The sequence below is a fragment of the Balaenoptera musculus genome, chromosome 21, assembly GCF_009873245.2.
Source record: "Balaenoptera musculus isolate JJ_BM4_2016_0621 chromosome 21, mBalMus1.pri.v3, whole genome shotgun sequence".
NCBI classification, from domain to species: domain Eukaryota; kingdom Metazoa; phylum Chordata; class Mammalia; order Artiodactyla; family Balaenopteridae; genus Balaenoptera; species Balaenoptera musculus.
Window position 1 is genome coordinate 26,565,749 of NC_045805.1, and position 21,714 is coordinate 26,587,462.

The following is a 21,714-nucleotide window of genomic DNA, read 5'->3' on the forward strand; positions in this document are numbered from 1 at the left end:
GAAAGGCTGAATCTCTTAATTTTCTGTCCAATGTGATGATTTCTTTTACCTGACCTTGCATTGTTTCTTTCTGTCTCTCTTTCTTTCCCTTTCTTCCTGCCTTTCTTTCTTTATCTCCCTTCCTCCCTCCTTTCTCTTCTTTCCTTCCTTTCTTCCTTCCTTTATCTTCCTTTCTTTTCTTTCTTTCTTTCTCTCTCCTTCTTTTTCTATCTTCCTTTCCTTCTCCCTCCCTCCCTCTGTCCCTTCATTTGTCTCTTCCTCTGCCTCCTTTTTCCTTGCTTTGTCTTTCTGTCTTTCATTTTTTCAGAACACATTCACTACGAGCCTACTTTATGCCAAGAACTGTTTCACTGGAGACCCATCAATGTCCTCAAGCCTGCTCTCCTGGGATTTACATTGCATGAGGAGGTAAACAGTAAGCAAGCAAGAAAACAAATAAGAATGACTCAATCTAATCTTCCTATTAGACTTAATGTCTTAATTGAAGGTAAGTACTTTCCCTGATTCTTGAGAGTTTGTAACACTCAGTTAAGACTATGAGGATCAGTACTTTCTCATTTTAAAAGCATGATGGTTAAGGTATCAAATGACTTGGCCAAGATCACTTAGCAATCTGCAAAAATAGTTCAGCACTTACGTAATTGTCTGAAAACAGTTGTTTTTCTTTATGAGCTACTCTGGAAGGGCATCATGGACAGATCCAACTAATTTCATCTCCTAATTGGACAATTACAAAAGCTTCCTAATTGGTCTCTCTGTCTCTAGTCTATGTCTTAGACTTTAGAGCCTGCAAGAATCACTGTTATGTGAGAGATGTTACATATGCAGACTCCCGGGTCTCAAGCCTGGAGATTCTGATTCAGTAGTTAAAGGTGGTCCCCAGAAGTGTTCATTTACCATGCCTTCCCCGCTCCACCACCAAATTCTCATGCAGTTATGCTGAAAGAAATAATGCTCTGATCTTACTCTCAAATCCATCCTCTCTGCTGGCCCCAGAGTTATCTTTCTAAAATATAAGTCTCATCATTTCTTTCTCTTGCTCAACAACGTCTATTGGTTCCTGGTGTTTACAGGACAAAGTTAAACTCTAGAGTGTGCCATTCGAATCATTTCTTTTTTTTTTTTTTTTCTGCAACGCGTGGCTTGCGGGGATCTTATTATAGCTCCCCGACCAGGGATTGAACCCGCCTGCTTGGCAATGAAAGTGTGGAGTCCTAACCACTGGACTACCAGGGAATTCCCTCAAATCATTTCAGTCTGGCCTTTGCTTGTCAACCTAATGCCAAATGCACCCTCTCCTTCTCCATACACTTAATCAGCCACGAAGCTTCTACTGTTGTTCCTTGAATACATTCTTTCTTGACTGCGATTTTGTCCATGGTAGTGCTTATCTTTGGAATGCTCTTTTTCTTTCTGTGCCTGTCATTTTGTAAGATTCGCTAAAAATTCACCACTTCTGTGGCCCACCATTGTCAGCTTTCCCCTCTCTACGTCTCTTTGAACACTTTTCATGTACAATGTAGTATGTAGTGGGATTATCAAAATAATTATATGATTTCCTGAATTTGATCCCTTCATGAGCCCTCCTCATAAGAGATTTTTCAAGGGCATGAATCATTTTTGTGGTGGTTCCAGTGTCTGGTTCAATAAATTTTTTTGGAATGTATGTGCGTGTGAGTATATAAATTACCATACAATTTGAGCCAGATTCTCAGCACACTATAGAGGATTAAAACAACAACAACAGTAGAGTTGTTACTTATTCAATAGTTCTTTCTATTGGCTCAGGGGAAAGGTGTTGATAGGTGAGTCAGATGGTATTAAGGAATTCCTGCTAGGTGCCTCTAGGGCACACCTGGGAAAGAGGGCGAGCCTTTGAAGGGAAAATTGACAGGAAGTGAGGAATACCTCTTCCCTGCCTTAGGCTAAGGAACCCAGGTGGGAAGACACTCTAAAGGTAAGAATAGTGGAAATTTTCATGGAGACACAGCTGGTCAATTAGGGCAGTGGACGTGGGCCGTGAGTACAGTCACCAGAAAGTTCTTTAACAATTCAAGTGTTAAGCCTGACATTTTAAGCATTCACTAAGGTCTTCTGAGTCTTAGATTGGGAGATATAGGTTGAAGGAAAACTTTGGTCTTGAGCATTCTTGGTCCAGTGGTTAGGGCTCCGGGCTTCCACTGCATCCACTGCAGGGGGCATGGGTTCAATCCCTGGTTGGGGAACTTAAGTTCCCACATGTTGTGTGGTGTGGCAAAAAAACAAACAAGCAAACAAAAGGTTAGTTCAGTCCAGCATTTTCTTGGACTAAAGGGATGTATCAAAAAGAAGTTGATTTCTCACATCATGTCAATACAATTTAGATAACTCACCTTCCCCCCGACCTCAACCAATGATGCTTCATATGCCCAGCTTCTTGCAAATCAGGAAGACAAGTCTGGTTGTTTTGTGAGGAAGAGACGGAAACAGTAAAGAAGATGATGGATTATACATCCAAAGCCAAAGCCACTTGAGAAGTCTGAAGTAGAATTATGTTTCTAAATCTTCCACGGCAAGAGAGAAAAGTAATACTAAACCTCCAGAAAAACTTCTAAGGAGTCAGGGACTCTCTTCATTTTCAAGGCCGCACCTCAACATCCTCTTATACACCCCCAAAGCCCCCTCATTTTAAGGGCTTGTTAGCACTAGAGAAACGTATTTCGGAGAGAGTTAATTCTGTGGAGGAGACCAGAAACCTTAATCCCATCATTTTACCTTTACTAAGAAACTCCTCTTCCATGGGCCTCCAAAAGCAGCCCTAAAATATGGAAGAGAATACTAACCCTGGTTGGTTGTAAAAAGTGATAATTAACCCCAAATAATCATGTCATACTTCAAAATTAGACAAATTGTCACAAGCTTTTTCGTTTCTTAAGAGAACAATTTTCGGAGGAACATGCAATTCTGCAATTCTTTAAAGGGGTTTAGAGTTGTTCAGTTTATATTTGGGCAAATGAGGCCCTTCACTCATTTTCCTTTTTTAATTTTATTTATTTACTTTTGGCTGCGTTGGGTCTTTGTTGCTGTGCATGAGCTTTCTCTAGTTGTGACGAGCGGGGCTTACTCTTTGTTGTGGTGCATGGGCTTCTCATTGCGGTGGCTTCTCTTGTTGCGGAGCACGGGCTCTAGGCACACGGGCTTCAGTAGTTGTGGCGCATGGGCTCAGTAGTTGTGGCGCACGGACTTAGTTGCTCTGTGGCATGTGAGAGCTTACCAGACCAGGTCTCGAACCCATGTCCCCTGCATTGGCAGGCTTAACCACTGTGCCACGAGGGAAGTCCCACCCTTCACTCATTTTATTCTTAAAAGATCTGGCCTTCCTCTGTCCAGATACCCTGGAGGTCTCAGTACCAGGATGTTTGTAAGGGTGATGATTGATGCAACTCTTTTTTTTTTTTTAATTTTTATTTTATAGTGGAGTATAGTTGATTAACAATGTTGTATTAGTTTCAGGTGTACAGCAAAGTGATTCAGTTATACATATACATATATTCATTCTTTTTCAGATTCTTTTCTCAGATAGGTTATCAGAGAATATTGAGCAGAGTTCCCTGTGCTATACAGTAGGTCCTTGTTGGTTATCTATTTTAAATATAGCAGTGTGTACGTGTCAATCCCAAACTCCCGCTCTATCCCTCTCCTGCACCCTTCCCCCGTGGTAACCATAAGTTCATTATCTAAGTCTGTGAGTCTGTTTCTGTTTTGCAAATAAATTCATTTGTATGATGGATTTGGCCAAAGGTTTTCATAATTTTCCCAGCAAAGCCCAGGTCCTGTCTGTGGTTATCTAGGGAAGTGAAACAGCAATTTCCCCACGCCCGCCCCCAGCTCCCGACCCACCTGGGAAATCCAATAGGAGAATGAGGCTTTCATGTGACCCTGGAGGCAAATCTTCCTTTCTTTCTCCCAGAGGCTCATCAGTTCTGGGGTGATGGCCCAGGTTTTCCCCCAGGTATCTCTTAAGCATCCCTGATGATCTTCCTAAGTACCAGGGGAGGCCGGAAGGATACAGAAGCTATGGGGTTCAAGCTAACCTGGTTTCCCAGGAATCCTGCACGGTCCTGCTATGTCTTTGGATTTCTGGAATGAAGACAATACTCTAGGCCAGAGCTGAGCCATCATCCCTTGTGTGAGAGTGGAGATTAGAGAATAAAGCAGAGGAGGAGAGAAAAACTCCTTTGATTGACCACCTACTGCATGCCAAGCCCTGTGTTCAGTGCTTCACATATTTTCATGGATTCCTCACCAGAACCCTCGGGGTATGATTATTTTCTACTTTCTTATGAGATAAAATAGAAGCCCAAGAAGGTTAGGTTTCCCCCCAAATCACATAAGTGTTGTTGACAGAATTCCAACTGAACTTGTTCTCCATGAAACATGCTCTTTCCCTAAACAGTTAACCGTAATGAAAGCTCTGGAATCTGGCGTGGTATTAACTTATTTTCTACCCTGAAAGATTAGGGCTTGTCATGACTCCACCACAGAGGGTCATATGAGAAAAAAAATGTTTGATAAGAGGGTCATATGAGAAACAACATGTTTGAAAAATGCTTTGCATGTACCTGGTCCATAAAAAGCCCCCAATAAATGTTCATTATTATTATCATCGAACTATATCATGAAGCATCACGGCTCAGAAGTCGCATTGGGCCAGGAGCCAGTACCTGTAGTGTATCAATTAGGATGCAGGCTAAGCTACTGTGGTGGGTTTGAAAATATGTCCACACATTTTTAAATACTCCTCCCTTCAAAATGGGGAGCCTACTTCCCATCCTCTTTAATGAGAAGAGATTGGGCTGGACTTGCGGACCCTTCTAACAAGCTGAGTGAAGTGGAGGTGACAGTGGTTGATTTTGGAGACTGGGTCATAAAAATGCATTGTGGTTTCCTTCTCTCTCTCTCCCTCCCCGCCCCCTCATCAGTCACTTGCTCTGGGGAAGCCAGGAGCCATGTCACAAGGACACTCTCCTGTGAAGTCACATGGCAGGGGACTGAGGTCTCTGCTAGCAGCCGTGTGAGTGGAAGTGGATATTCTGGCTTTAGTCAAGCCTGGAATGACGGCAGGTTCTACCAATGTCCTGGCGGCAGCCTCTTGAGAGACCCTGAGGCAAAACCACACCGTTCAGCTGCGCTTGAATTCCTGACCCACAGGAACTAGGAGACAACCAATGTTTGCTGTTCTAAGCCACTGAGTCTGCGGGTAATTTGCTATTGAGCCATAGATAAACAATATAGTCACTGTCACAAAGAGACAGAGAAGTACAGGAACGGGACTTCCCTGGCGGTCCAGTGGTTAAGACTCTACGCTTCCAATGCAGGGGGCGCGGGTTCGATCCCTGGTGGGGGAACTAAGATCTCACGTGCCGTGCAGTGTGGGAAAAATAAAAAATAAAAAAAAAGGACAGGGGCTCCAATCATCTAGTTTATTTCTATCTCATGAATATTCCAAAGAAAGGAGGTGGGTTCCGCTTCACGAGGCCATCAGAGACCCGGGTTCCTTTCTCTCGCTGTTTGGCCGCGTCCTAAGATACGTTCCTTGTTCATATGGGGAAGCTGACTTACCAGTTACACAGCTGATGTTTTAACCCCAAGGGAGGGGATGAAAGAGTGGAAAGACAGCATTTTCCTTGTAGGAATTCAAGTTTTAACTTTTGTTCCCATTCCATTGGTGAGAGCTTAGTCACAGGGTCACACCTATTTGCAAAGAAGCCTGAAGAATGGAGGCTCCCGCTGGACAGTCGGGCTGAAGCTCAGGCATGTCTGTGATAACAGGAGGAAGTGGAGGATGGAATGTGGTGGATGGAGGCCTAGGAACACCCCTATCCCCAGTCCCAGTGTTGGCACCTTCTCTGTGGCTTGCAGTGACACTTTTCCAAGGCTCAGTTTTCTCATTTATAAAATGAAGGATTGGGGACTTCCCTGGCGGTCCAGTGGTTAAGACGCCACGCTTCCACTGTGGAGGGCTCAGGTTCAGCCCCTGGTTGGGGAACTAAGATCCTGCATGGCGCCGCCAAAATAAATAAATTAAAAAAAAAAAAAGATTACTGCACATGATGTTTCTAACCTACTTTATTATTATTATTTTATGTTGGAGTAGAGTTGATTAACAATGTTGTGTTAGTTTCAGGTGTACAACAAAGTGATTCGGATGCCCATAGACAGGTATCTATTCGTTCTCAAATTCTTTTCCTAATTAGCTAACCTACTTTTAAAAAAAATTAAAAATACAATGAAGGATTGGATAAGCTTGGTGGTTTTCAATTTTGTGTGTGTGTGGCAGAATGTTGTTTATTAAATAATATTTTAAAAGACACTGCATGGATTAGAGATATAAAAACAGAGCTGATCTGTTTGAATCATGTGGGGTTTCTGTCTCTTCTCTCCACTCCCCTCACCCCATCAGTGGTCCCATGGAAAGCTATTTCAAGCACTAGAGCTCTGTGAGGCACGATCAGTCTCACCGAGTGAGAGGTTCTCCTGGCTTCCTTCCAGTTCTGGTATTTTTGAGGCTCTGATCACTCACCTGTGTTCCCTGCCCTGGGCTGGCGCACAGCCCTGTCTTGCTTGGCAGCTGGGGGCTTGTACCCGGCATGTATTGGCGGAGGAAGATGGAATGAGCCCTTGCCCTGGGTCTCCAGCCTCACCTCATTTCCTTTCATCCCTTTTCTGATCTTGCAACATATCTCTCCTTTCTCCTAAGGCAAGTGAGGGTCCCCCGTCCCTGGACCAGGGGTCTAGGTGCCCGCCGTGGAGCTCAGGAGTGTTCCGAGGTGCCGGTACACCACCACCGTAGGTGGCCTCGTGCTCCACCCCTTGGATGGGGACGTGGAAATTCTCAGAGCACATGGGCTCCCTCCCCAGGCTAAGACTTTTGCTAACCCTCTTGTCTCTTCTGGGCTGCCATTGGCCTCACCTGGATTAGGAGCTCAGGCTCTGTCAAGGTTATAGACCGAGAATGTGGACTTGCTCAGCCCTGACCAAGTTTGTGAGTGACCCCCAGGGACCAAAAGGGGACATGCCTCCCCCCTCTGATTTTTCCCTACCCCAATTATCCTCAGAATTCTCAAGAATACAGACTGCCATGCAGAAAGTTACCTAGGGGGAAGAGAGTTCCTTTCTTTTAGTTCATGACCATCAGAAGCTGGCTCCTCCACAGATAAACATTTCCCTCCCTGCTTCCTGAGGTTCCTTCCGGAGAGTCTGCCACCTTCTCCCAGGCTGGCTCCAGACGCTGAAGGGGAATTTGATAGAGGCCTTAAGGAACAATCCCAGGCTATTCAGAAGACCAGTAACCACTGCCCACAAACAACATTCTAAGAATGGCTGGGACAATCCCACTCCTGGGCATATATCTGGAGGAAACCATAGTCTGAAGAGATACATGCACCCCAGTGTTCATTGCAGCACTATTTACAATAGCCAGGACATGGATGCAACCTAAATGTCCATAGATGGGTGAATGGATAAAGAAGATGTGGTACATATATACCATGGAATATTACTCAGCCATAGAAAAGAATGATGTAATGACATTTGCAGCAACATGTATTGCCTAGAGATTATCAAACTGAGTCTAGTAAGTCATACAGAAAGACAAATATATGATATCACTCATGTGGAATCTAATTTTAAAAAACAATACAAATGAACTTATTTGCAAAACAGAAAGACTTACAAATATCAAAAACAAACTTATGGTTACCAAAGGGGAAACGTGGCAGGGAGGGATAAATCAGTAGCTTGGGATGAACACACACACGCTACTATATAAGATAGATAACCAACAAGGACCTACTGTATAGCACAGGAAACTCTACTCAGTATTCTGTGACAACCTATATGAGAAAAGAATCCAAAAAAGAATGAGTATATGTATATGTATAACGGAATCACTTTGCTGTATACCTGAAACTAACACAACATTGTAAATCAACTATACTCCAATAAAATTAAAAAAAAAATTTTATCTTAAAAAAAAAAGAAGAATGGCTTGGGGCGGGGTGGGGACTGGGAGAAGATGAGGGCCAGTGGACCATCCCGGGCTTCTTAGGCTTCTTACATTTCTGGGTAAGACATTGGGACACAGTGGTGGAAGGTAGATTTACCCCAGGTTTGGAGGCAAATGATCTTCAAGAGTGAAGCAGGTCCAGTGTGAGGAAAGAGTTATGGGCAGTGATGACTGGAGGGCAGGCATGTCCTTGTCCCAGTGGGACAGCCCCAGCTCAGACTGTTGTCAAGTGCAAACGTGGGCTCACTGTCACTCTCAATATTTTAAGAGGAGCTGGAAATCCGAATGTTGCATAACACTTCCCGGTTATTGAGAGGTTGCACAGAAAACAAAACACCCTCTGCTGGTGGGTTTTGCTCTGTGATGTAAGGCCCGTGCCCAATGCATCTTCTTCCCTGTAGTGTGTGCCACTAGTTCTCAATTTTTAAATCGAAGGTAGAGATTAGTCCTGACATTTTTTTTAAACTTTGGGTTTATTTATTTATTTATTTACGGCTGTGTTGGGTCTTCGTTTCTGTGCGAGGGCTTTCTCCAGTTGCAGCAAGTGGGGGCCACTCTTCATCGCGGTGCGCGGGCCTCTCACTGTCGCCGCCTCTCTCATCGCGGAGTACAGGCTCCAGACGCGCAGGCTCAGTAATTGTGGTTCACGGGCCTAGTTGCTCCGCGGCATGTGGGATCTTCCCAGACCAGGGCTCGAACCTGCATTGGCAGGCAGACTCTCAACCACTGCGCCACCAGGGAAGCCCAGTCCTGACATTTTTAATGTCATGTCCCTCCGCGTTCCCTCTCCCCACTGGTAACCACTAATTTGTTCTCTATATCTGTGAGTCTGTTTCTGTTTTATTCTATTCACTAGTTTGTTTCATTTTGTATTTATTTTATTTATTTATTTTTTATGTTTCATTTTTTAGATTCCACATATAAATGATATCCCACAGTATTTGTCTTTCTCTGTCTGACTTATTTCACTTAGCAGAATACCCTCCAAGTCCATCTATGCTGTTGCAAATGGCAAAATTTCATTCTTTTTCAATGGCTGAGTAGCATTCCATTGTATATATGTGCCACATCTTCTTTATCCATTCATCTGTGGATGGACATTTAGGTTGCTTCTATATCTTGGCTATTGTAAATAATGCTGCTATGAACACTGGGATGCAGGTGCACGTGTCTTTTTGAATTACTTTTTTCGTATTTTCCGGTAAATACCCAGGATTGGGATTGCTGGATCATGTGTAGTTCTATTTTTAGTTTTTTGACGAACCTCCATACTGTTTACCATGGTGGCGGCACCACTTTACATTCCCACCCACAGTGCACGAGGGTTCCCTTTTCTAAGGGCTCTGTTTGGAGCGATGGCCCTTCGGTGCGTGTGGTGCCCCCTCCAGCCAGCAATATTCGTAGCTGTCTGTCTGCTTTCTGGCTCCATCTGCTACCTGGGGGCCCAGGAGCAGCAGTTTTCTCTTTGCTGTCGCTCCCTGTGGAACTTCTCAGCTGGGATTAGTTACAGGGGGAAGCACTGGGCTAACATTCCTCCCTCTCCCCAGAGTCGTCAAAGGCCCTGGGGCCTGCCCGGAGGGTTTGAGTCAACATCAGGAGACCAGGGAGGGCAGGCAGGGAGGATGAGGGGACGGACTTGAGTTGCAGCTCCCCAGGAGCACGAGTCTTAGCCGGCTGGAAGCACAGGCTGCAGCTAACGAGAGAATATTTATTCTTGTTCATTTTCAAGTCCTTGGCTTGGGTCCAACTGGTCCACTGCCCAAGAACCGGATGCAGGAGGAAGGCTTTTTTTTTAAGCATCTTTTTTTTTTTTTTAATATTTATTTATTTGGTTGCACTGGGTCTTAGTTGTGGCAGGGGGCTCCTTAGTTGTGGCATGCGAACTCTTAGTTGCGGCATGCATGTAGGATCTAGTTCCCTGACCAGGGATTGAACCCGAGCCCCCTGCATTGGGAGCGTGGAGTCTTATCCACTGCGCCACCAGGGAAGTCCCAGGAGTCCGGACTTTTAATGCTGGTTTTGGAAGGCGGGAGCAAGACCCACCTGTGACAGGTGTCACCCTCATTCCCCGTGGAGGGTAGGAGGACTGATTCCATCTGTGTGATCACCAGGCTGTGCTCTTTCCTTCTCTCCCTTGACCCCCAAGACACACACACACACCCCTAAATGGTGGAGGTGGAGGGATGCACAGCAATGTGATAACTACACACACAGATTCAGGAGCCAGAGCTCCCATGTTTGAATCTGAGCTCCTCCGCTTACTATTTGTGTGTCCCTGGGAACGTTTCTTAACCTCAGTTTCCCTGTTTCTAAGCAATGACAGTGACACCACTTCACAGGGTTTTAAATGAGGATTAAATGACTTAATATCTGAAAACACAGAAGAGTGCCTGGGCAGAACCATAATATGGCTTTGTTTAATAATAATAATAATAATAAATGTATATATATATATATATGAATGATCTGCTCTATGAGGATAATCTGGAAAGCTGTTCTTTGGTCAAATAGACTTTGGTAGCTATACATCTGTACTAGAAGTTAGAATTAAGTTCTCAAGTTATTCAGTTTGCAAGAAGTCTGAGGGATTTAGCCGAGGCACATTCAGACTACAAAAATAGGTCTGTGGCTGTGGGTTATATTAGTAGTGATATACTTACTAGGAAAAAGGAGGTGACAGCTCTACTGTAGCCTACATTGGTCAGATCATGGCTATAGTCAGTCCTTCTAAGAGCCTGAGTTATTTCTGGGTTCTTTTTAGTTATACATAAGTTACCCATGGTTCTGACAGGAAATCAATGCAATCTAACTATCAGGTTGGCCAAAAGGTTCATTCAGTTTTTTCCATAAGATGGCCCTAATAGCACTTAGTTGTCTTTAACTTCATTCAAAACAATTTTGTTAGATTGTATCGTGACAGCTGTCATATCAGTGTGCATTTAATAAAAGACTTATCAAAATTGGTGAATTTTTGTGTAGCCATTTTAATATTGAAGATGGAAGAAAAAAGGCAACATTTTGGGCACATTATGCTTTATTATTTCAAGAAAGCTAAAAACTTAACTGAAAAGCAAAAAAAGGTTTGTGCGGTGTATGGAGAAGGTACTGTGATTGTTCGAATGTATCGAAAGTGGTTTACGAAGTTTCGTGCTGGAGATTTCTCGCTGGACGATGCTCCACGGTCAGGTAGACCAGCTGAAGTTGATAGAGATCAAATCGAGACATTCATTGAGAACGATCAACGTTATACCACGCAGGAGATCGCCAACATACTCATAATATCCAAAGCAAGCATTGACAATCATTTACACCAGCTTGGTTATGTGAATTGCTTTGATGTTTGGGTTCCACGTAATTTAAGCGGGAAAAAAACCTTCTTGACCCTATTTCCGCATGCGATTCTCTACTGAAACGTAATGAAAACATTCCGTTTTTAAAACAAATTGTGATGGGCGATGAAAAGTGGATACTGTATAATAATGTGGAACGGAAGAGATCATGGGGCAAGTGAAATGAACCACCACCAACCACACCAAAGGCTGGTCTTCGTCCAAAAAAGGTGATGTTGTGTCTATGGTGGGATTGGAAGGGAGTCCTCTATTATGAGCTCCTTCCGGAAAATGAAACGATTAATTCCAACAAGTACTGCTCCCAATTAGACCAACTGAAAGCGGCACTTGATGAAAAGTGTCCAGAACTAGTCAACAGAAAACACATAATCTTCCATCAGGATAATGCAAGACTGCATGTTTCTTTGATGACCAGGCAAAAACTGTTACAGTTTGGCTGGGAAGTTCTGATTCATCTGCTGTACTGACCAGGCATTGCACCTTCGCATTTCCATTTATTTCAGTCTTTACAAAATTCTCTTAATGGAAAAAATTTCCCTTCCCTGGAAGACTGTAAAAGGCACTTGGAACAGTTCTTTACTCAAAAAGATAAAAAGTTTTGGGCTTCCCTGGTGGCGCAGTGGTTGAGAATCTGCCTGCCAATGCAGGGGACACGGGTTCGAGCCCTGGTCTGGGAAGATCCCACATGCCGCAGAGCAACTAGGCCCGTGAGCCACAACTACTGAGCCTGCGCCTCTGGAGCCTGTGCTCCGCAACAAGAGAGGCCGCGATAGTGAGATGCCCGCGCACTGCAATGAAGAGTGGCCCCCGTTTGCCACAACTAGAGAAAGCCCTCGCACAGAGACAAAGACCCAACACAGACAAAAATAAATAAATAAATAAATAAATATTTAAAATAGTGTGGGGAAAAAAAAAAAAGAAAAAAAAAGTTTTGGGAAGATGGAAGTATGATGTTGCCTGAAAAATGGCAGAAGGTAGTGGAACTAAAGTGTGAATACGTTGTTCAATAAAGTTCTTGGTAAAAATGAAAAATGGGTCTTTTATTTTTAGTTAAAAACCGAAGGCACTTTTGGCCAGCCCAATAGAATCAACATTCATAGCGAAGCCCTCACTTTTTCCCTTAGATAAAATTGTCTCTCGATGATAATAAAAATGTGAGGCCCCAGCCAACAGATCTTGCTGGCCTCTCATCACACAAGTCTCGCCTGAAACATTGAGACCAGTTCTAATTTTGGTTGCCACAATTAGAAAGGGGTACCAATACTGGCAAGGCTGGGGAGGAAACTTGAAATATGACAAATTCGGACTCGTGGAGACAAGCATAGCTGTTCGGCTGAAAGTGAGGGGACACAGGAGAGTCACAAGAGCTGCCTTCAGACCATGGAAGGGCTGCCATGGGAGATGGAGCTAGATAAAGAACACATTAAATACTGAGTGTGCTCAGAGCTTTCCATCGCATATCCAATTAAATGCCCACAGCAACCCTGCGGAAGTAGACAGACTATTGCATGTAACCGGGGGCGGGGTGGGGGGGGAGGAGAGGTGAAGTGACCATCACCAGTGCCCTGATGGGTATGTGCCAGGGCCAGGGATCCTAGGCTGTCAGATCTTTCGGCCTCATCTCACCACCACTGTAACGTGATCGCAGGATGCAAGTGTAATATTAGAGCTTTCTAATACTGTGTGTGGGAGTTATGCAGTGATTCCCGACCATCAAAGATGGCCAAGCAGGGACTTCCCTGGTGGTGTAGTGGTTAAGAATCCACCTGCCAATGCAGGGGACATAGGTTCGAGCCCTGGTCCGGGATGATCCCACATACTGCAGAGCAACTGAGCCCGTGCGCCACAACTACTGAAGCCCACGCACCTGGAGCCTGTGCTCCGCAACAAGAGAGGCCACCGCAGTGAGAAGTCCGTTCACCACAACGAAGTGTAGCCCCCACTCACCACAAGTAGAGAAAGCCTGCGCGCAGCAACGAAGACCCAACGCAGCCAAAAATAAATAAATAAATTTATTAAAAAAAAAAAAAAAGATGGCCAAGCAAATTAATGCTTGATAACTATCGTCAAGTGATTTATTGAAAAGGCGATTTATTTATGCCCTGTTGGAGAGTGGAAATCGTTCATCTGTGAAGGTGACTTCTGGCTTTGAGATTCTGAGTTTCTGTACTTTGGGGTAGAATATACACTTTAGATATATTAAGTGATTTTTTTTCCCCCTGTATTTTTCACTTCCTCTTACATCCCATCCCGTTCTCCCACTCATGTGGATATTCTGTTCTGGGAACATACCTATTTTGTTTAATTTATTTTATTTTATTTATTTGGCTGCAACGCGCGCGGCATGCAGGATCTTAGTTCCCGGGGCGGGGATCGAACCTGTGCCCCCTGCAGTGGAAGTGGGGAGTCTTAAGTACTGGACCACCAGGGAAGTCCAACACACCCTTTTCAAAAAGAGGGATGTGGTGGCCGGCAGTTTGACAGTTGGGATATAAGATCATACTATTCTCTCTGGTGGTGGAGTTTATTTTTTTACTAAATTTACTCAGGAGATTATGTTACACTCCTCAGAGGAAAACTTGGAAAGATTAGAAGAGGAAGCAGTCACATCACCTCTCCTCCCCTCCCCTCCAGTTTCCTGGCACCAGGCAAAGCCCAAACCCATGAATGTGGGATTTAGGGCTGGGATTGATTTAAGATTAATATTCTGCTCTCCTACTAGCATGGGGGACTTGATATAGAAATCAGGTTGACTCTTTGAAAATAAGTTATATTTCTTACACCCCTGAGCTTGTGAACAGAGACCTATTTTAAGCTTGGGAGATGCAGGGTGTGCTCCGAGTCCTAACACAGTTTGCAAATCTGAATTTTTTGGTCCTCTGCTTCCCCCGTGTGGACATACATGGAAATAAGTTCAAGATACCACTTGCCCCAGGAGTGTGAAATTGGACTGGGGAGAAACCTCCCCTAGGAACTGGTGGAGGTGTGAAGGCCGGTGAGGGCTTATGACCCTAGGAGGGAGTCAGGAACTGTTCTCAGGGGACAGGTTCCGACCTCGTACAAGCTGTCAGTGATTCAAGAGTCTTGCTTCGTATTCACCATTTTTATTTTTCCTGGAGACACTTGGATCCAGTAAGTGAGGGATTATCTGCAGGCCCCGAGTCATGCACCTCTGCAGTTCTGGGCCACGACCAGCACCCATGGGTGCCGTGCCAAGCCTCCCACGCCTCTTCTTCCCGGGGTTTGGAGTAACAAGTCTGTGGGTTTCTCCCTTAGCTTTTCACACCCTCTCTTCACCGTCTGTCCCTGAGCTACCACCTCCACATGACTCGACACCATCACGTTTGTGTTTGCCGCATCCCTGATTCCTGGCAGAGGTACAGGGCAGGGCTGGTCCTTTTGTTCTGATACGCGGGGAAGGGGAGCACTTGAGCACAAAGAGGGGCTGTGAATCGCCGGGACCACCCTGGCTGGGATCCAGGACTGTCTTCTACCTGCAGCCTACCTGCCTCCTTCCCTGGCCAGCTCCCTCCTGGGTGACTGTCACACTGCCCAACCTCACCCCATCCCCCTCGACAGATAGATAGCAGCTGTGGCCTGGGGCCACGTCCCAGCCCTCTCAGGAGAGAATGGGTTCGCTGGGCCGCCTCCAACCTGCCCCCTGGGCCTCCGCTCTCCAGCTGGGATCCAGGGACCCACAGGCCTGGCCTGACCTCCCTCCCTCCCTCGGCCCCCTCACGCCTCCAGACGCTGCCGCAGCCTGCGGTCCAGGGCCAGGAGCTGCCTCAAGAAGCCCCTGTTGGGGATGATGCCTCGGTGGTCCTTGACTTTTCTGATGGCCTCCACGAGGGTGAGGCGGTGGTACAGCATGAGGTAGGCCAGCACCAGGGTGGCCGAGCGGCTCACCCCCACGGCACAGTGCACCAGGATCCTCCCTGTGAACGCAGACACGAGACACGGCTGGGGACCCTGCGGTGGGCTGGAGGAGGCTGGGGAGAGGGCCCCACGGACAGGCGGGGAGGAAGACAGGTAAGCAGAGGTGCACGGAGGCACAGACTGGTGACGGTAAGAACCCAGATCCTGGCCAACGGGGGAGCCTGGACGGGATGAGATGGAGAGCCTGCAGCAGCGCAGAATCCGTAAACCCAAAAGGGGCTGGAAGGGAGAGGGTCATCCCTAACGCAAAACCGAGCTTTGCACCGAGCAGGGCTTCCTTCTACATGTGCTGAGTGCGTCCATGGAAAACCCTTTAAGTCTAACTGGGTCCTTCCTCAATCTCCCAGTCACTTTGGGGTGGATGATTAATAATATATTTTTTTCCTATTAAAAATTAAAAAAAAATTTTTTTTTGGCCACGCTCTTTGGCGTGTGGGATCTTAGTTCCCTGACAAGGGATCAAACCCACACCCCCTGCATTGGAAGTGTGGAGTCTTAACCACTGGACTGCCAGGGAAGTCCCAATATATTTTATATATATATATATATATATATATTTTTTTTTTTTCCTGATCACTAAAGCAAGACAGGTTCAAGGTAGAAATCATTAGAAAGTATAGAAATATATAAAGAAGCCAACAATTGAAAAATATATCGCCCATAATCTTACCACCCAGGTGCAACTTTCCACTCTCTCAACATTTGGGATTATTTCCTTCTTTTTATGGACTGCCTTGAAAAGATGGTTGAGAGGATAGTTTCCTTTCCTGAGCATTTTATCACACCATTCAAGTCTCTCTCTCTCTCCACACCCAGACCCCTGGGCTGTTCTCTAACCCATTGTCTGTTGGTCCTTCCCTCCTCCTTGCTCCCCCCCTACCTCCCGGCTGGCTCAGTGCCCGGTGGATGAAGTCAGCGGCTGCCTGGAAGTGGACGCTCATATCGAAGGCTGGAGAGTCGTGGGCCTCGACCCCCAGGTAGCGGATGCCCAGCCCCTCGTAGGCCTCGGGTGTCCCTCGCCACCTGCTGTGAGAGGCGTTGAGGACGTGGCTGATGCCCAGGCGACGGAGCTCCCGGTGGTTGTTGGCTATTTCCCTGCATTGAGGAGTGGAGGTTAGGGGGGCGCGGAGCCGGGCAGTGGGACCAGACATCCTTGTCGGTACCCTGACCACTGCCCGGCCAACGTCGTTGGCTCCAGGCCTCCACTTCACTTCCTGAGGACCCGAGATGGGCAATGAGCCGGAGTCTTGTCCTGGAGCAAAGGTGGGGAGTCCTGGGGAGATTTTGCCTGGAGGAGAGAAGACTGAGAAATGGGCAAACAACAGCCATGATAACATATTGAAAGAATGCTCTGAGGCAGAAGGACTTTACTTGATCCGTGAAAAGGACTGACAGGGTTTATGCTTCATGTAAGGAAGTACCTACCAACGGTGGAATCTAGCTGGAGAAAGATTGGGGTGCCTTGGGAGAGAGGAACTTTCTTCACACCAGGGTATTCAAGTAGAGAGAGGAAGTCAATGGATAGGGTCTGGAAGCGGCAGAGGGAATCTGAACATTGGATGGGTTGTTGGACCAGCTCACATTTAATGTCCTGCTAACTTTTTTTTTTTTTTTTAAATTTTATCTTAATTTTTTGGCCACGCCGCGCTGCATATGGGATCTTAGCTCCCTCACTAGGGGTTGAACACGAGCCCCCTGCAGTGGAAGCGCGGAGTCTTCACTACTGGACCCCCAGGGAAGCCCCGTCCCCGTTACTGTGGACTCTCTCTGACGCCCAGAATCTTCTTGTGTTTTGCCAGTTACTCCACGCTCGTGGTTACCCTCAGCTCAGCCAACATGATCATATCAAACGCCCTGTCCAGCGCCAACTCCTCGAGCAGAAAGAGCCCTGAACTTGAACCTCCAAGTCCTGGCTCTGCTACTTACGACCCGTGTGACCTTGGGCCAGTCCCAACTTCTCTGAGCTTCCGATGCCTCCTCTGTAACCTGGGGATAGTGGTACCTACCTCACAAGGCTGTCATGAAGATTAAGAGAGAAAAGGCATGTGAAAAACTCCTTGTAGCCTCTAAAGCCCTTGGGAGAGACAAGTGGGGCCTCCTCTTTCTTTGACGCCCTTCTCTCCATCGACCCCATGCACCTGAGTGGGCCTCTGCACACTCTGCGGCTTGGCTTGGTCAACCTTTCGCCTCACTGACCACTGTTCCTGGCCCCAGGGATGGCCTTTTCTCAGGGCACAATAGGTGGAAGGTCAGAGAAGTCATCTAAATGTCCAGCCCTTAGCACTGGCACGCAATCATACATTTTGCTAAATGAATGATACGATTACTTGAACAGAGTCTGTCTGTCCAGAGTTGGGTCTATCAGTAATCCTGTCCAAACTCCCCCAAACCCTCCTCCACTCTGCCCATGCACCCCGTCCCCTCCATCCTCCACGTGGAAACAACAGCACAACTCAGCGCCTCTCTGCCACTCTTCTGCTTTCTTCCTGCACATACACACACACACAGACACTCAGCTGTGGCCCCAGTCTGCTGGGTACATACTGGTCTCCGAGGTAGAGTCCTGGCCAGACCTCGTCGGCGTGGTTACAGGCCGTCTTGCCCGTGTAGAGAAGCCTTTCCAACTCAAAGACGTTGAGGAAGGGATGCTGGACAGCTGGTACCTCTTCCAGGGCCCCTCTCGTGCGAACAGGAGGCCTCGAGCCACTCCGGGAGAAGCGGGCCATAAATGTCACCGAGGCCCAGAGCCAGTTACCGGGGCACATCTCAGAGGCGGCAGGAACCGTGGCAGCCACGGGGTTGGCCGCGGCGATGAGGGGTCGGTCTCCAGGTAGCTGCTGCTGGGAGAGGCAGGGATGTGAGACACACTTGAGTGAGTCTGGAGCAGCTGCTTCCCTTCCCGCCAGCTGGGCTGGCCCCTGGGGAGAAGATTCTCCAGGGACGAAGGTGAAGGCTGGCCCTCCGGTGCGGGAAGTGCTCCGGATGCTCCTCTTGTCTGAGCTGCGGCAGCTCCTTTTCCCTGCTCTTTGGCTCTGCCGGGCAAGGAGGTGGGAGAGTCACATGTCCTTGTTTACGGGAGACGGAGCTGCCCGGCGGCTGAGTGTCTGCTCCGCCACTCCAGCCCAACTCCCAGCGCAGACGTAAACACGCACGCAAACATTTGGTATTTGGGTGGCAGGGCCCGCTGCCGGAGCCCTTGCCAGCCAGAATCTGGGTCTCGTCTGTCTGAGGCTACAGGCGGAGAGGCTGCAGAGCTGGCAGGGGCGTTGGGGGTGGCTTTGGACCCATCGGGGGGAATTAGCATGAAGACGGTGGCAGCAGGGGCTGTGACACAGCACGCCTGCCTCCTCAGTGCCAGAGGGATGGGCTGCTTTAACCCGTTCCTGCCCTCCCTCTGCCTCAGCGATGAGCCTGCTCTGGGAAGTCTATGGTGGGGATGGGACGAGCGGGGAGTAGTAATAAAGACGAAGTGTCGGTGTTTGAAAACTACTTGCCGAAGGCCCTTGCTGACGGAGGGAAGCGCCAACCTGTGTGCGCAACAGGAAAGCGTCCTCCTTCGATCAGCATACAGATATCATGGATTAAACCTCATCTCTCTGGGTCCAGGCAGGGCTGGAGCATTGTGTGTGTGTGTGTGTGTGTGTGTGTGTGTGTGTGTGTGTGTGTGTGTGTGTGTGTGTGTGTGTGTGTCTGTGTGTATGGGTGTATGGGTGGGTGGGGAGAGGAGGAGGGAGGAAAGGGAAGAAATGAGGGATCCTGCCAGGCCCAGGGACTCAGAGTCTGGAATTAGTATCTGTGTTGCTGGTGGAGTTTAAGTGGCCCTACTTAGCACAAGGGGTCCTCAATGAGGGGACTTGGCGGATGCGCCTCTGACTCTCTGTGGACAGCTGGGCCTCCTGAACGTGGGACCACGCATTGAGCTGCAGAGCTGGGAAGGGCCAGCCTTTGAGACTTGCCCTGGGAACTTCAGGGCAAGAGCCACGCCCACCCCCCTTCCTCTTCCCCCTCCTCCTCCTCCTTCTCTTTCTCTTCCTCCTCCTCCTCTTCCACTTCCTCCTCCTCTTCCTCCTCCTCCTACCCCTCCTCCTTCTCTTCCTCCTTCTCTTCCTCCTCTTCCTACCCCTCCTCCTCCTCTTCCTCCCCCTCCTCCTCCTCTTCCTCTTCCTCCTCCTCTTCCTCCTCCTCCTCTTCCTCTTCCTCTTCCTCCTCCTCCTCTTCCTCTTCCTCTTCCTCCTCCTCCTCATCTTCCTCCTCCTCCTCTTCCACTTCCTCCTCCTCTTCCCCCTCCTCCTCCTCTTCCTCCTCCTCCTCTTCCTTCTTCTCCTCCCTCCTCCTCCTCCTCTACCACCTCCTCCTCCTCCTCTTCCTCTTCCTCCTCTTCCTCCTCTTCCTCCCCCTCCTCCTCCTCTTCCACTTCCTCCTCCTCTTCCCCCTCCTCCTCCTCTTCCTCCTCCTCCTCCTCTCTTCCTCCTCTTCCTCCTCTTCCTCCTCTTCCTACCCCTCCTCCTCCTCTTCCAGTTCCTCCTCCTCTTCCTCCTCTTCTTACCCCTCCTCCTCCTCTTCCTCCCCCTCCTCCTCCTCTTCCTCTTCCTCTTCCTCCTCCTCCTCTTCCTCCTCCTCCTTTCCCCCCTCCCCCTCCCCCCTTCTCCTCTCACACTGTGATCCTGACCCTCTGAAAAGGTGGGCTGGTCTGAAGGATCCCCCTCCCACTCCCTGTCCTGTCTTCTGCCCCAGGGACTCAAGGGAAAGTCCACAGTGAGAGGCCATCTTTGTCCTGCCCCCAACCTGCTTCCCCAGCCACGCTCTCAACCAGGGCCCAGCTCTCCCCATCCCCCATCCCCCAGGGCCAGAAGAGATCTGGCGCTCACAGGGCAAAAGGAGCAAAGGTCTTAGGATCAGGACCGGAGAGGGGAGACGGGATCTTGGGGTGTTTAGGGAGAGAGGCTGTTTTCCCTGGCTGGTCAGAAGGAGCACAGAAGCAGAGCACGAGAGCCACCACCACCACAGCCATCAGCTTCAACATCATCGCCACCGTCATCTACTTTTCCTCCGCAGGCCTGAAGACCCCACCATCTGGTTCCCAAACAACCTTTCCTGGAAACAGATTCTGCCGCCTGTGTGAAGCTGAACGGTGCAAAGAGAGCGGGAAGCAGACCAGGTGTAGCAGGAGCTCCGTGTGACTCTATTTCTCCCCATTCCGTCACGGGGTGCCCCCCCGGGCACTCTCCAACCCCATCCGCAGGCTTCTGGGGGCCCTGGTCCGCCGCCCCCCTCCCTCCCTCTGCGGTCGCGGTTGTAACAGGTTCATGGCTGTCGCCCAGCCCTCGTCAGCCCAGACAGCCTGGCGCGGAGGGCGGAGGGAGGGAGCCCAGGCGGGCCCCGCAGGTTCGCTCCCAGGCCCCTTCCCCCCGCCTCGCCCCGCAGCCCCGGTCCCCGCGCCTCGCCCACCCGCCCCGGCCCCGCTACCTCGGGAGGCGGCGCGGGTCTCAGTCCCGGAGGCAGATCGCAGGCTCAGACAGCCCCACGGCCATGACTCTGCTGCCACCGCCGCCTCGGCTGCCAGCGCCAGACCGGTTGACGGATTAGCATCTATTTTTAAGCCATGACACGCACGTCGAAGCAGGGCTGGTATCAGTGTGCGTGTGTGTCAGCGACACGCAGGGACACAGCCTCACACCCGCTGGCCCGAGTGGACTCGCGGCGTGGGCCACGCAGCCCGCACCCCCTGCGGCCCCGCCTCACAGGCATGCTAGTGTGTATGTGTATTTTCGGAGCTGCGCCAATGACAGGCACTTTGCCTAAAGCTGACATTATGTAAGTAGTCCCAGACTGTCTTGAGCACACACGCTCCCCCCCAGGCAGCATTAATTAATTACACAGACACGAGGATGAGTCCCACTCACTTGTACATTTCTCCTTCTCCGAGAGCACCGTGGTACAGATAACTATTGTTCCTAACCCTGATCAGTATTTACTATATACCACGTGCTTCACATATCTTAGCTCATCTTATCCTCACCACAAGTCTGTGAGGGAGGTGATATTGTTATTTTACCCATTTTAGGCAGGTGGAGACAAAAAGACACAGAGAGGCTAAGTGATCTGCCCAGGGCACGCTGGGCATCGCCAGAGCTGAGCTTCACACCCTGGCTGCCTGGCTGGGAAGTTCAAGTCCTTAAGGGCTTTCTGAACAAATGTCCCCCGCACAGTGGGGAAGGCACAGTGGATTTCTATCCGGAAAGCCATTTCGGGCAGCTCAGCTCCTAGTGAATTTCCCTTTCCTCCACTCCTGAAGAAATTCATGTGCTGCTTTTTGGGGATATTTAGCTTCACTTGCTTTTCTACCGTAAGCACCTTGTAGGCTCCAGTACTGTAAACACT

At 48.5% G+C, this 21,714-nt stretch overlaps 1 protein-coding gene across 3 annotated transcripts; it reads right to left on the minus strand.

The window, feature by feature from the left end:
- Positions 1-14,485: 14,485 nt before the first annotated feature.
- Positions 14,486-21,072, minus strand: DUSP26 (dual specificity phosphatase 26). Of its 3 annotated transcripts, none has more exons than XM_036838960.1 (4): positions 20,800-21,072; positions 17,878-18,170; positions 16,214-16,428; positions 14,486-15,332 (listed from the first exon to the last, which is right to left on the minus strand). In XM_036838960.1, exons 2-4 carry the CDS (start codon positions 18,096-18,098, stop codon positions 15,133-15,135), a joined length of 636 nt encoding a protein of 211 aa, XP_036694855.1. In that variant the 5' UTR covers positions 18,099-18,170; positions 20,800-21,072; the 3' UTR covers positions 14,486-15,132. The 3 variants fall into 3 exon arrangements, with proteins under 3 accessions (XP_036694855.1, XP_036694856.1, XP_036694854.1); XM_036838961.1 differs by having other exon boundaries at positions 17,878-18,173; XM_036838959.1 differs by lacking the exons at positions 17,878-18,170; positions 20,800-21,072 and having other exon boundaries at positions 16,214-17,150.
- Positions 21,073-21,714: the final 642 nt, after the last annotated feature.

What these genes read in the sequence shown, in the direction of transcription:
- DUSP26 (XM_036838959.1), bottom strand. Translation starts at nt 16,670, where the DNA reads ATGTTATCATGGCTGTTGTTTGCCCATTTCTCAGTCTTCTCTCCTCCA. An exon ending in GGCACTGAGCCAGCCGGGAG is followed by an intron (nt 15,333 to 16,213) that starts GTAGGGGGGGAG and finishes CTGCGTTCACAG; the next exon opens with GGAGGATCCTGGTGCACTGT.